The sequence below is a fragment of the Rhinopithecus roxellana genome, chromosome 1, assembly GCF_007565055.1.
Source record: "Rhinopithecus roxellana isolate Shanxi Qingling chromosome 1, ASM756505v1, whole genome shotgun sequence".
Classification (NCBI taxonomy): domain Eukaryota; kingdom Metazoa; phylum Chordata; class Mammalia; order Primates; family Cercopithecidae; genus Rhinopithecus; species Rhinopithecus roxellana.
The window spans coordinates 140295910-140311110 of record NC_044549.1 but is presented as its reverse complement, the minus strand read 5'-3'; the positions used below and the strand labels follow the sequence as shown (position 1 = coordinate 140311110).

At 31.9% G+C, this 15201-nt stretch overlaps 1 protein-coding gene and 1 long non-coding RNA gene across 2 annotated transcripts in view; one reads left to right on the top strand and one right to left on the bottom strand.

Annotated features, from left to right (window-relative positions):
- Positions 1-15201, top strand: part of NAALADL2 (N-acetylated alpha-linked acidic dipeptidase like 2) — a 977694-nt gene that overhangs the window by 408224 nt on the left and 554269 nt on the right. The window contains exon 4 of the mRNA XM_030931975.1: positions 3710-3829. Within this exon, the coding sequence (XP_030787835.1) occupies positions 3710-3829 (120 nt within the window). The remainder of the gene's footprint in view (positions 1-3709; positions 3830-15201) is intronic.
- Positions 1-15201, bottom strand: part of LOC115898165 — a 35257-nt gene that overhangs the window by 17666 nt on the left and 2390 nt on the right. The gene's annotated exons all lie outside the window — the stretch shown is intronic.

Below are 15201 nucleotides of genomic sequence, written 5' to 3'. Positions count from 1 at the left end.
TTGTGAATGCTAAGAAAAAGTTCTTGGAGGCAATTAAAAATGCTACTCCAGTTAACACATGAATAATTAGAGAGCAAAACAGTCCTATAGCTGATATGGAGAAAGTCTGAGTGATCGGAATAGAAGATCAAACAAACCACAACACTTTATTTATCCAAAGCCTAAGCCAGAGCAAGCCCTAACTCTTTTCAGTTGTGTGAAAGCTGCAAGGGATGAGGAAGCTGCGGAAGAAAAGTTTGAAGCTAACAGAGGTTGATTCACAAGGTTTAAGAAAAGAAGTCATCTCCATGACATAAAAGTGCAGGGTGAATCAGCAAGTTCTAATATAGAAGCTGCAGCGAGTTATCTGTAAGACCTAGTTAAGGTACTAATGAAAGTAGCTACACTAAACAACAGATTTTCCATGTAGACAAAACAGCCTTAGGTTGGAAGAAGATGTCATCTAATACATTCATAGCTAGAGAGAAGATGTCTAGGCCAGGCTTCCAAGCTCCAAAGGTGAGGCTGACCCTTGTTAGGATCTAATGCTGCTGGTGACTTGAAGTTGAAGTCAGTGCTCATTTACCATTCTAAAAATGCTCGGGCCCTTAAAAATTATGCTAAGTCTACTGTGCTGTGCTTTAGAAATGGAATAACGAAGACTGGATAACAGCAAATACGTTTATACATGGAATACTGAATAATAATATTCAAACTCACTGTGGAGAACTACTGCTCAGAAAAAAAGATTCCTTCTAAAATATTATTGCTCTTTGACAATGTACCTGGTCACCCAAGAGCTCTGATGGTGATGTACAGGAGGTTAATGTTGTTTTCAAAGCCATTAACACAACATCCATTCTGTAGCCCTTAGATTATGGAGTAATTTCAACGTTCAAGTCTTATTATTTAAGAAATATATTTGGAAGATTGTAGCTTCCCCAGCTAGTGATTCCACTGATAAATCTGAGAAAGTATATGGAAAACTTTTTGGAAAGGATACACTATTCTAAATGCCATTAGCCACATTTGTGATTCATGAGAGCAGGTCAAAGTATCAGCATTAATGGGAGTTTGAAAGAAATTGGTTTCATCCCTTATGGATGAGTTTGAGGGGTTCAAAATTTTAAGGAGGTAACTACAGAGGTGGTGGAAATAGCAAGAAAACTAGAATTTGAAGTTGAACCTGAAGATGTGACTAAATTGTTGCAATGTCATGATGAAACTTGAGCGGATGAAGAGTTATTTCTTATGGATGAACAAAGGAAGTGATTTCTTGAGGTGGAATCTACTTCTAGACCCTATCTTTCCAATTCCCATTGTTGAATGACAACAAAGCCTTTAGAATACTACATAAACTGAGTTGATTAACACAGCAGTAGGGTTTTTGAGATAATTGACTCCAATTTTAAAGAAGTTCTATTTTGGGTAAAATGCTATCAAACACCATGTCATGAGAGATATGGAGAAATATTTTATGAAAGGAAGAGTCAGTCGATGTGGCAAACTTCACTGTTGTCTTCTTTTAAGAAATTACCAAAGCCACCCTAACCTTCAGCAACTGTGACCCTGATCAGTTAGCAGCCACCAACATTGAGGCAAGACATTTCACTAGCAAAAATATAAAAATGTACTGAAAGCTCAGATTAATAAAGTATTTTTAAATTAAAGTATGATATTTTGTTTTAGACATAATGCTGTTGCACACTTAATAGATTACAATATAGTGTGAACATAACTATTATATGTATTGGAAAACAGCAAAATTTGTGTGATTCACTTTATTGCAATATTTGCTTTATTGTGGTAGTATGGAACTGAACTTGCAATATCTCTGATGTATGCCTGTATACACAATCTGATCTATATCCTCCAAAACAAGTAAGGTTTTCCATAAACTCTACTACATACAAAAAAAGTTCATTTACATAATCAATTGAGTAATAGCCTTATTATAAGATGCTGTCAGTGAATCACAAATAATTAGTAGGTAGCTTAGAAATGAAATTAAAAATAGAAGTTTTTCTCACTTTTGCAATGTAATCATTAATATTTTGTGATCATTTACTTAATCAGACTTTTAAAATCATATATCAACAGTTATTTATATGGTAATGGTATCAGCAAACTAAAAAATGTATTAAAGGCACTGATTTAATCATTTTTAACAGGAATAAAATTATAACGAAAAATCATTCTGACAGAAGTGTTTTTAACAATTACATTTCCCTGGAAAATCCATTTGAAAGTGCCGCTTAACTTTTTAGAGATATTTTATGAGCTATAATCATTTTGATTCAACACCTACTGAGTCCATAGTATATGCTAGACACCTGGGTGAGCATGGGTATGTAATGGGCTCTTCACCAAGGAATTTCCTTGTATTGGAAACTGAAACTGGCAGACATGTCTAGTGAGGACCTTAAGAGAGGCAAAAACAGATTATTCTGGGAGCCAAAGTAGAGAGAGGTCATATTTGGGCAACAGATAAATAAAATTCATCAGGTAGGTGACATTTGAAATGGATGTTAACGTATTCATAGAGTTTTTACAGATACAGATGAATGTGATGACTAAAGAACTATTTCATGCCAGAAATGTTTTCTCTAGCAGATTTATCAATCTCTTGGAGGTATTCATATGTTCCTATAGAAACAATGCTCTTTCTTCAGATGAATCTTTTATGGAAGTATTACATATAAAACTTGTTGAAGTGCATTAGTTTCACTCGAAAAGGATGGAAAGCGTGAGATCTGGATTCTCCATCTTTATCTTTTTCATGATTTGCCACAACTAACTGTTTTTTTTAAATCAGCCTCTCTGTGGATATATGCTATAATTTGAAATAGTAGATTTATGTTATAATATAATCATTGGAAAGCATGACAACTATTGTTTTAATAATAAATAGATATTACAGAAAGTAAAGCTAAAATCAATCATATTGGCTCATAGGAATATATGAATTTGCAGTTCAGTGTTTTTTAAGGAGAAGGGAAGGGTTCACTACATGAGAAGGTTTTTATTGGAATCTCCAGAAAGGTATGAGATTCTTTCTTTTTGGCATTAATACAAGAGGACTTATAAAAATGAGTAACATTGAGGTCAAATGTAACTCCAGGTGAGTAGTGCAAAATGTGACAGAAATGATAATTTGGGGCCTGGGTTGCTAGACTGGCACATGTGGTTAAACAGGTTGTATTCTGCATGACTCAAGAATTTGTCATTCACAGCTGGCTATTGCACAGTCTTGAACAGAGCATCATGAGCAGCTGTTCAGGATGACCATGCAAGTGAGGACGCTGCATTTAATTTGGATAGCAATAGAAAACATTTGAATTTTCTTTCAGCCCTGAGAATTATATAGTTGCTGTTGGACCTTAAGGAAATTAATCTTTCAGTGTTTTGTAAAATGGCTCATATTCCAGAAACATGAATGTAGAATATTCCAAATGTCTGTTAGAAGAATGAACTGTTTGTCATTTTTTAGAAGTGAGAGAGCAAAACAAAAATGACTCACACATGTTCTCAGGTGCCCAGAAGAATTGTTGTACCTTGATGGAAATAGAAAGGTCATGTTTATGGTAATTGGGACAGGGTAAGAGACAGAATTAATTCTATATTGAACATTTAAAATTATTATGAATAATTTTGTTATACTAAATGGACAATTGGATATACATCTTCCTCCGAGGCTTTATTTTTCTTTGTTTTTTTTCTTCTCTTTCAGGCGGAAGTCATCGATGTGAGTTATGGAATGGCAGATGATTTAAAAAGGATTAGCAAAATAAAAAATATAACAAATCAGATCGCACTCCTGAAATTAGGAAAATTGCCACTGCTTTATAAGGTTAGTCCAATGGCTGTTATTCGGTGGTTGGGTGAATATTTTGCCTTGTTTTGTTGGAATTATATGCCTTTGTGAATGTGGAGTGTGTGTGTGTGCATATAGGTGTGTGTGTGAGAGAGAGAAGGGGATAGAAAGAGAGAGAGGCAGAGAGTATCACAGAAAGATGGCTTTTCCACATTAGAACATTTTAAATTAAGATACTTAAGAAAAATATATTTATGCCCTTATTTCTTTAGAGAGAAAATACCTTAAGTCAGGTAACATTGAGTTTGTGGGACCTTAATAAAATTGGCATACTCTTCATAATGGTACCTATCTGGAATAGTGAAAAATGAGAAACACGTTATCTTCATCTTATGACACATGTGAAACTTCTATTATCGGATGGACTAATTATCATGTTCTCTATGTTAGACAAGTATCTAGATGATTTACACCCATTAGTGATTATTTTGTCAACTATATAACTACGGTTACTAACTGTGATCAGGATTTTAATTAAAATAGAATATGCTAAGAGAAGCAGAATTTTGATTTATTTTATTTGGATGGAAGTTTATTAACACTTATCCACAGATACATTTACATAATTAAAGCAGCTCAATCTAAGTTTCTGATGATGAACCACCACAGTAGATAGCCACTACTGCTAATTCTCACTTTATTTCCTTTTTCTATTAAAAAAAAAAAAAAAGGTTAGTGTAGTTATGTCAGCAGAACTCTCTGGTTCTGAAGATATATTGGATTTCTCCTCATTCAACCTTAAATGAGCTTTGCTAATTCCCAGGTCCAAAAGCATTTCCAGGAATCTCTTGGCACACTCTATTAGGAAACTAGAGAACATCCTGTGTCTGTTTTTTTTATTGTCTTCCAACAATACTCTTATCCTTAAATCAGTGTTTAATAGTAGATTAGACAGGTCAGAATTTTAAGATACTCTTGAAAACAGAATATACAGTAATACTAAATTTTTAATTTTTGCTGGATAAATTTTAATATGTACTAAATGCCTTAAAATAATCATATTTTGACCCAGAAATTCCTGTTCAATCAATGTATTCTAAGGTTGGGGTTGGGGTGGAGGGGGGGAACACAGAGGTGATAAACATAGTGATAACCAATGATGTGATAAAATATTAGAAATGATATATACATCCAATTTAGTATTTGAAAATCATGCTGCTGTTATAGCCGAATATGGTACAATAATTTGATTTAAAGGAGAATATTTAATGACATGTAAAAATCCTCATAAATCAAACAAGAGATCAAGAGAACATTTATAATAATTATAATACTAATGATTTTATTATTGCCTATGAAGGTAACATTATTAATGACATGTGCTAGAAATTTTCTAAGTATTTAAAAAATGTATTATCATATTAATCTTCAAGATAATCATATTGTTGAGATAGGGACTGTTATTATCTTCATATTATAAATGAAGTAAGACACAAAAAGAAAAAGTGACTGGCTCAAAGACAAAAAGCTAGTTAAGTGAAACAGTCAGGCTTTCAACCCAGGCAGTCTCATTTCAGATGCCAAGTCTTGAATGTGTATGTATACTTGTGTGGGGGGGGGATGGAGTGGGAGGAGCTAGAATATATCAATAGATAGAGAATTAAGAAGTTAAATTAGAATTTTTAGTTAGGATTCCATGATAAAGAAAAATGAACATTTCAAAGTTAGCTACCAAACATCAATATTTTAAAGGAAATAATTAAAAATAGGTTAGACTATTAAACCTATCACTCATATCTGAGGTAGAAAAGGTTTGGAGACTGTGGGGAGAGGATTTTATGAAGAGGAATTTTGGAGAGATTTATGGTAAGTTCAACTGCATGCCTGGTGACTGGGGCTACAATGGAACCACATGGAGGGCTTAATGTATGTCCCCTGCAATGTGGGGGACATGGTAGAATGGTGTATGATTTTATTTGAGAAGCCTAAAGGTAAGGGATGGGTTTGCTAAGCATTTAATAAATAAATACAAAAAAAATTATGTGTGTTGAGATTGGCCTGCATCCCGTGAATTGGGAGCAGAAAAGTATACATGTGTTTCCCATGGGTCAGTCATAAGCACATGTGACACAGAGCCAGTGTAGTCTGCCTTCATGCCTGTACTAAAATTGCCACATGTAATGGTGACTCATTAGACAGTGACCAGCCAGATTAAAGTGCCATTTGTCTAGATCAAGTAAATTGCAGTAGGTACTGCTTCAGTTAATTCACAAATGCCCAGGAGATCCAAAGGTAGCTTTAAACATCTGTGAGCCCCAGAACGTGTGAAGCTCCTGTGGGACAAGCACAGTAACATAAGAAAAATCCCACCCACTGAGCCTCTAATTTCTAACCTTTGTCCAACAACAGATAAGTAAGAGTATAGTTAATACATGGGGAAGGAAATAACAGACCACATCCCTTTCCCCAAAAGGAGACCTGAGCTGCTGGAGGGGTAAGAAGATACAATTTTAAATCAAGAGTAAGAGTAGAATTTTGATCATAATGAGGCTAGGAACCCTAATTACTTATTTAAGACTACTAACTCAAATCGATTATAGGACTTTTATTATTAACAATAGTCAGAGTAATGGTAAGACAGTCCAACTTTTTATGTAGATGTTTCAGGAAAAATGAACCTCTATGGATATTTTTAAAAGGGTAATGGGAAACAAAGTTCTATTGCTTTTGGTACATTACATGAATCTTGCTTGTTCAACCTTCCAGTGACAAAAATGTGCGTGGTAGGGGCCAATTACATAACTGGTTAGACAGAATTATGGATAGTTTCTCCTTTTCCTTTGTTTTGCATTTCTAAATATTCTATAATTGTTGTGTATTTATTTTGCATACAGAAATAAGCTTTTGAAGATTCAGGTTAAAATAGAACCATTATAATTTTTCCTAACCTGGCCGGTCATGGTGGCTCACACCTGTAATGCCAGCACTTTCGGATCACGTAAGCCCAGGAGTTCAAGACCAGCCTGGCCAACATGGCAAAACCTTGTCTCTACCCAAAATACACAAATTAGCTGGGTATGGTGGCATGCACCTATAATGCCAGCTACTCAGGAGATTGAGGCACGAGCATCGCTTGAACTCAGAAGATGGAGGTTGTAGTGAGCCAAGATTTTGCCACTGAACTCCAGCCTGGGTGACAGACTGAAACTCCATTAAAAAAAAAAAAAAAAAAAAAAAAAAATTCTAACTGTGCTCACAGGTCAAATACTCAAAACCTTCACCAGTGTATAATGGATTAAAATAAAGCAAGTTTCTTCGTATTTGCTACAGATAATATTTACATTACAAAACCCTTTGACCATATCTACAAAGTAGTGGGTTAGTGGTTTATCTGGAATAGAGCACAATTATAAAGATCCTGATATCATTTTCCCTGATAATTTCCATTCTAGGCCTATTAAATAAATTTAACAAGAATTTCTGTGTAGAATGCCCCTTGAGACAGAGACTTGCCACAAACTTGGCATTGTCTTCTAGAAAGAGGAGACAGGATATCCTCTCTTCAACCTTTTAATTTCCATTCTAGCCATCCCTTCTGTTTTCTGTAGGTTGTCCCAGAGATTTGGGGGAACTCATTGCTGCCATATCTGTTAATATACATTCCATTGGTAAGAAAAAGGAAGCATGTATTAAACATAGTTATACAGCATGACTACAGCCAAATTTGCTTCAACTATCCATCAAATATATTCTGGAGCTAAAATTCAGAAATGAGGTAAAATGTAATTCAGTTGGGTTGAAAAAGGCAGAAGACCAACAGACTTCTTTATGAATCATAACAGGTAGTCATGATTCTAAATGAGCATTTGGTCTGGGAACATGCAGCTGAATGGGTAAAGAGAAGTTCATTTTATTTTGGCTGTGCAGTAGTTACTAAATCAGAGTTTAAAAATGATTTTGGGAGGGAATCTCTACATCTGAGCTAGGGAGGGCAAAGGGGAAGCATAATTATGATGTTAAATTATTAGATTATCTCTTGAAATGAGGGGAAAAATAATCTGCAGTCCTGAAGGAGGAGATCTCATTAGTTTGATCATAAATACTAAGAATGTATGTAATTTAATCTCTAGGAAGAGATTGATGAGAAAATCCCAACATTACAGGGTAGGAACTATGAACTGCAAACAGCTTTCAGATATGTGCTGTGAAATCCATATCTTGCTGCAGAAAAAGAGTCAACCAAGTTCCCCAGGTATAGTTGTGTGCTAGTTTCCTTAGGCTGAAGCCTTGGAGGAAAGGCTTTAGGTTCATTTTAGCTATGTATTTATAACAGTTTATTTTATGAGAGAGTGCTTTAAACATTTAAACTTTCAGACAAAACATTAATTTGTCACAATGTACTCAGGTTTCTCTCTGACAACCTGACACATAGTAAAACAGATATGGAGACCTTCACAAATTCCCAAACTGCAGAATAGCACTCTGGTATGGAAATTAATTTTGTAAAATATAATAAAAGCATTTGACTTTCTACTTAGGATGATTTCTACCAGAAGCCATAATAACAAAAAGTTACTGTATACTAGAAGACAACTAGAAATCAAGTAAATCCCTCTGAAACGTGGAGGTTGGGCTATTGTCTAAATCCACAGTACGTATCAGCTCCCTTTCCTGTAGAAGTCAATTTTGTGTGCAGTAAAATTACAGATGAATATATATCTTGATTAATTATGCCATTTGTGCATAAATTACAAAAAAAAATCCAAAAACTCTATTTTTTTGTAAATGCAGTAATATATATCACTACCTAGCACTTTGTGTAATATACTAAGATATTAGTCAATATTAGCTAGCTTTTTCATTATTTTTATATATTTTTTATGCTTATAATGACAATTTTAAAGGTCCAGAAATCCAAATGATTTCGTAGTTTCCTACAAATGAAATATTTTCTATGTATTCATCAGATAAGATTTATATTTTAATATAAATAGAAAGTAATATAAGCAAATGGCTTTTAGATATGTGACTTGACATCTACATATTGTTGTCCCTTATTGGGCCAGTATATAACAAGTATGAAGCATTTGCATACTTGTGATATTTGCTGAACTAAAAGTTTCATTTATTCTAGTCTCCTTTTTGTTTCCCTTAAAAACATTTGTTCAATCCAAATGATAATTGCAGTCAAAAGAATATTGTTTTATTTATTCTGATTATTAGAAACCAACATTTACTCTACTTTTCTTGTGGTAGAAGTTGGTGGAACTCTATTTTTTTCTTTCCCAAAAATAAAATCTGTAGAGGCATTTAATTAGCATTAAAGATATGTGGTGCCTAATACAATAGGTACAAAAAAGAAAATCAATATTTTTACAGGTAAAACACTCACATTGTGTGTGTGTGTGTGTGTGTGTGTGTGTGTGTGTGTATGAGCTGTATGTATGAGCACTGATATAGCCTAACATAATGTGGCAGTGGGGCCAAAAATATAGGAAAGAAGAGAAAGACAACTTTCAATTAAAGCTTTTGATACATCATAATTTTCCTTGATATGAATGAACTGAAGAAATCTCTTTAAGTGACATTCTATGAATATTTTAGATGAAAGCAAATCTCTAATTCAATGTCATGAATGATGTTTTTACATATGATCTGCATAGGAAGTCACACTTGCCTCTTTTTTATTAAGACAATTTTTGAAGATATTTTCTGAAAAAATTAAAAGAAAACACTATCTCGGTACTTTAAAAGAATATGCTTGTTCACTGAATACTTTAATGAGGCACTTCTTACCTAATTCTCAGAAGTAATCACCAAAAAAAAAAATGCCTCCATCTTTTATGATTCTAAGACTCCAGATCTGCTCCATTTGTCATGGAAAACATGGTCAGTGCTAGAATACAAAATTGGAAAATAATATTTTAATGTATTTGAAAGCTAAATCTGCTGTTGTTTTCTAATCAGACTACTTTCTATTTTCCAATGCCTGAAGTAAGTTATTTTTTAAATGATTTAAACCAAATATTACTATATCTACAAAAGGTATTTTTTGTTGAGATACAGGTTCAAACATGAGTTATAATATAAAGAATTTAGACTGTGTCATTATTCTGCAATTCAGCAATCAAACTTTTAAAAAGTAAATTTAGCTCAAGAATAATTGAATGTTTCAACTTCTTTTCCTGTTTTTAAAGTGTTTTTCATGGCTTAAAACCAAATAAAAGGATGTCTACAAATCTTCAAAGACTGTCAAGAATTGACTGCATAATTTAGAAGTCGTGCATGTGTTTTGCCTACATGAAAATATAATTTAATTATACTTTTGGACCATTTGAAAATTGTGACATCATAGCAAATGACATCATGTATCAGAAGGGTTGATTTCTGCATATTTCTTATTGTAATATAGTTGGCATTCATAATCCCCATGTTTTTTATACAAAGTTAACAATATTAAATAAAGGTGCTGAGCATCTTGTTTTTCCTAATTAAATGTTATAACATAAATTAAGCAAAGTTAGATAGCAAGGAAGAGCGAGAGAAAACAGTGATGGAGAGATGAAGAAAAGAAGGGAGGAAGGGAAAGAAATAGCAGCTAATTCCTTCTATATAGTTTGCCCCCTAAAACTATCCATGTTTCAGAAATATTTTTATATGTATTATATAGCACTCTAAAATTTGAAACAGTAAGCTTTAGATATATTTTGATCTGAACTTTTTGGCAATTACTTGGACTTATCAATATAGATGTCTGCTATGGTTTTTTGTGCTAATACTGACCTCTCCTTTCACATTTTAGCTTTTCCCTCTTCCTCTGTGTCTGGTTAAAAATGTCCATTTTTCCTCCTGTTGATGGCTTCACAGCCCTTCCAATCTTCTGTATTGCTATCTGTTTAACTTGTAACTCATTTTAAATAGTGAAACACAGCATTGCAGGATGCAAGAATGGGAGAAACGAACTCAAGTTCAAGCTCTTCTACTTCATAGTTATGTGAACATAGAATATTACTGAACTCCACTGAAGTCACACAAGTTTTTTCTTATTTTTTAGTTTTTGGTTTTCAAAATCTCTGCATTGATGATAAAAATACTCTCAATCCATAAGGTTGTGTGAAGATTAAATATGAAAATCCATGCATGATAAATTATTAGTAAATATTAAATATTATAATTTGTATGAAGCCCTTAATATCTGTATGAGGTTCTAAAGAGAAAGGGCATGAATTTAATGATGGAGAAATGTGACAGCTCACTCAAACATGCAAAACTAAACTGAAGATAATAATATACTTATTTAATAAATCCATTACAGAAAAGTATTAGTCTCTCAAGATGGCACCTTAGTGTCATTCAGCACTAAGGATTATGTTGGTGCCATGTAGCATAATTTGATCTTTGAGTTAAACAAAAAAATTGAAGTCTTCCAATTGTTTTTGTGGAATAAGACAGATATAAATAAATGAAGAAATTAATGTTAAAAACAAATACAACTTGACTTTAAGTTAAGGAGAAATATAAATAATGTCAAAACAAGATAGTAAGTGCTTTAGATTTTTATATCCTTCAGTGTTTACTTTTATGCATATACTTTTTATTAAGGTGATGGAATTATGTAATATTAGGAAAACAATATTTTTTAAAAATTAGAACTATATGACATTTATAGAATAGTTGTATTCTAATACAAATTTTAATTTCTTTTCCAAAGTTGAGATATCTTGTATGGTTCCCAAAAACCATATCACAAAATTGTGTATGTCATGTAATTGCCCTATATCATAAAGTTGTAAAAAATAATTGAAATAATATAATACATGTAAGTACTCAACACAATGCCTGGCACATACTAAACATTCCCCAAAAGTCAGCTGACTTTTAATTTAATCATATGGAAAGGTTTTATCAAGAACTGTATTTTCTCCTTGGAATATATTTTCTGAGTGGTTACTATTCTATGGACTCAAAATTTAAGTTTTGTCATTTGCTAAATGGTAGAACCCCTGGTCTGTTTGTTTTAAGTTAAAACTCAGAACTTCAAGGTTTACATTTATTTCAGGAATGATTATGATGTTGAAATTTTAGCTCATTATTTTCTTATGTATTTCCGTTTAGAATATCCTAAAACTGACTTTGTGATTTAGCATAGTTACTTTCACTTCTGTATTGATATTTCATAGGTAGGATGGGTGCTTAAGAAACAAACAAATAAATAAACCCTTAGTTCTATGCCAATAGAGTTTTAAAAGAATTAACTTGAGGTTCAATTACTAGTCACTATATATATGGCCCTAAGTTCTCGCTCATTTTCTCTCTTTTTGTCTGACTGTCTCTTGATAAATATAACTTAATTATTACTATCTTGCTTAAGAACACCTTGCTAAGGAGTATTAGATAGCAGTTTGAATTTTACTGATCTGTCACTATAAAATATGTGGAGGCAGAATTAAATTACTTTTGGAGGGAAACATTACTGAGAATTTAATATCTGTTTGGGAAAAAAGGATTTCTCCCTAAAACTTATGTAATTAAGATTATATCTGCACAGTGTATGTGGTTTTGAAATCAATCAATGTCTTATTTTTATAACAAATTAAGCTTTAATAAGCTATAAAAACTTAAATCTATACAAACAGAAAATATTTTCAATTGAACTTTGAAGACAGTATACACTCAATAAAATATTTTAATAAGCAACTGCTAATATATGTTAATTTATCCTAATAAATATTCATTAAATTGCTTTTTAACTGAAAATATATATTTGCTCTATTTATGCAAACACTATTGGGACAGGTTTATAGCTCATATATTATAGTTAAGAATAAAGCTTTTGTAGTTTTAATATTGAGCAGTTGAAAAAAAAAAGCCTTTATATTGCAGGTTAAAAAGTTAATTTTTATTTACTAGAGTTGCATTTTAAAATTTCATTAAGTCTATCTAATTTTATTTTGTATATTTTCTCTCATATTGCATTTTAGAATATACCCAGTAATCTCATTTATTTTAAATTTCTTATGAATTTTCTTAAATTAATAAATACATAATTACTTGAATATTATAACTAATATCTTAATTATTTAAATATTTTAATAATCTAATATTTAAATCTAAACATACAACACAAAATTTTAACCAATATTGTAATAATTTTTCATTTTAGATCAGTTTTTATTGAAAAATTAGGAAAGTCAGATTATATAACCTAGAAATATACATAGTATAATAGAAGACTTAAATTTTGCCTGATATTCATAATTAAGGAAGAACTACCAGAAAATCCTTCAGATAAATTTATATTTGTTCTTCAAGATTTAGTTCTAATTTCGCTCTTGTTTCATTCTAAATCTCATTACCTTGTTAGCTTGTTAAAATGACTGTTCCCTACTATTCAGTGAAGAGCTAGTGTGCTTGTGCTTCATAAGTAGATAACATACTCCTATTAAACTTCTTTTATAATTCTTATACAACGATAATTTTCAGGAAGTTGTAGGGTAAATTTCATCATATATAAACATGAGTCATTGAATGAAATTCAGAAATAACTCTTATAGTTCCAACAAGGCATGCTTGCCTGACATTTTTCCAATACCCACATTAATGATGGTTTTAATACAACTTCTTTGTTTATAATAATAGCATATCTATAATTAGATAATAGTACAACCTGGTGATGGTATTATGGATATTAAAACACCTGTGATATAATCCAATATCGTATTCCTATTCTGTTAAAATGGACAATTTTGATACTTTGCTTTCTCTTACATTTTGGCTATTATAAAACCTTATAATTGGTTTTATAAATTTTAAAAGTTCAAAGCTTTCTTAGCTTTAGAGTAAAACTAGTAAAATAAAAAGGTGTACTATTTGGTCAATTAAAATGCAATTGGTCCTTCTTCCAATCATACTATTAATATAACAGTTAGGCAAGCATTATTGTAGCTATTTCAAATCTTTCCTAAAAAAGAAATTTTCTGTGATTTCTACAGAAAGTTATTGGCAAAACGTATATAAAGGTATTTTCCTTGTGGTTTTAAAAAATTATTACTATGACTTACTAAATGTGTAGGATTTTTTCCTTTGTTTAGGGTGGCTTTATAAATTGTGTGCTCTAATTGATTATAAAACATGTAGATCCAATCCACATTAAAAATAAGGATCATACCCTAATAAGGCAAATGCTTAGTTGTAGCCAATTAAGTCATTTATTTTTTTTTACCTCTGCATTCAGCTTTATAAAAACTCTCTGTTCACATTGCTAACTCAGAGCTCCCCAAACCTTCTTCAGTTTTGAATAATGCATGACTCAAAAATCAATTTATGCTCAAATAAAATCTGTTAAATTTACTTCGTCTTAAGTTTTTCCTTTTAAAAAGACAGTTTATATCAGGATAATACCGATTTAGTATCCTTCACATTGGAAAGTGGGTGAGAATATAATATCTGGGGTGACGGGAGTAGGGGCAAAAAGAGGTAACTAGAGACATTCGTTACAGTTCTGACATAAGTGGTCTTCATGTGTACATTTGCATCATGTGTACACGAGACGTCTCCATGTGTACATTTGTTTATACTTAAAATGATTTCCAACCTCACATCCCATGGGTAGAGAATCTGAACAGTTATATGGGATTTGAGTCCCAGCTCTACTATTTAATTGCTATAAGTCAGTAGTCAAACTTTGTAAACGTTCTAAGGCTTCATTTCGCCCTTGTAAAACCAGTATAATGATAGTGTTGTCTTCATATCACCTAGCCTTTAGTAACTGTTCAATAAACATTTATTATATTGTTGTTGTTTTGTAACCATGGTAAGAAACAGTTCCTACTTTCACTGAAGATGTTTTAAAACATAGTTACTTGAATAATACAGGCATGAATCACTTAACAAAGGGGATACATTCTGAGAAATGCCTCATTAGATGATTTCCTTTTTGTGCCAGTATCATGGAGTGTACTTACACAAACTTAGATGGTGTAGCCTACTACATATCTAGTCTATATAGTATAGCCTGTTGCTCCCAGAATACAGATATTGCTGTACTGAATACTGCAGGCAATTATAATATAGTAGTAAGTATTTGTGTATCTAAACATCTCTGAACAGAAAAAGTACATAAAAATATGATATAAAAGAGAAAAACTGTTTTACCTATAGAGGGCACATATCAAAAAGAAAAAGTGGAGCTTTTCCTTTTTTAATAATAAATTAAGCTTAGATTACTATAGCTTTTTTACTTTATAAACTTTTTACCTTTTTAAACTTTTCAACTCTTGTAATTAACACTTAGCTTAAAACACATTGCACACCTGACGAAAATATTTTTGTTTGTATCCTTGTTCTATAGAAGCACTTTTCTATTTTTAATAATTTATTTTTTTTTAATTTTTTAAACTTTTTGGTTA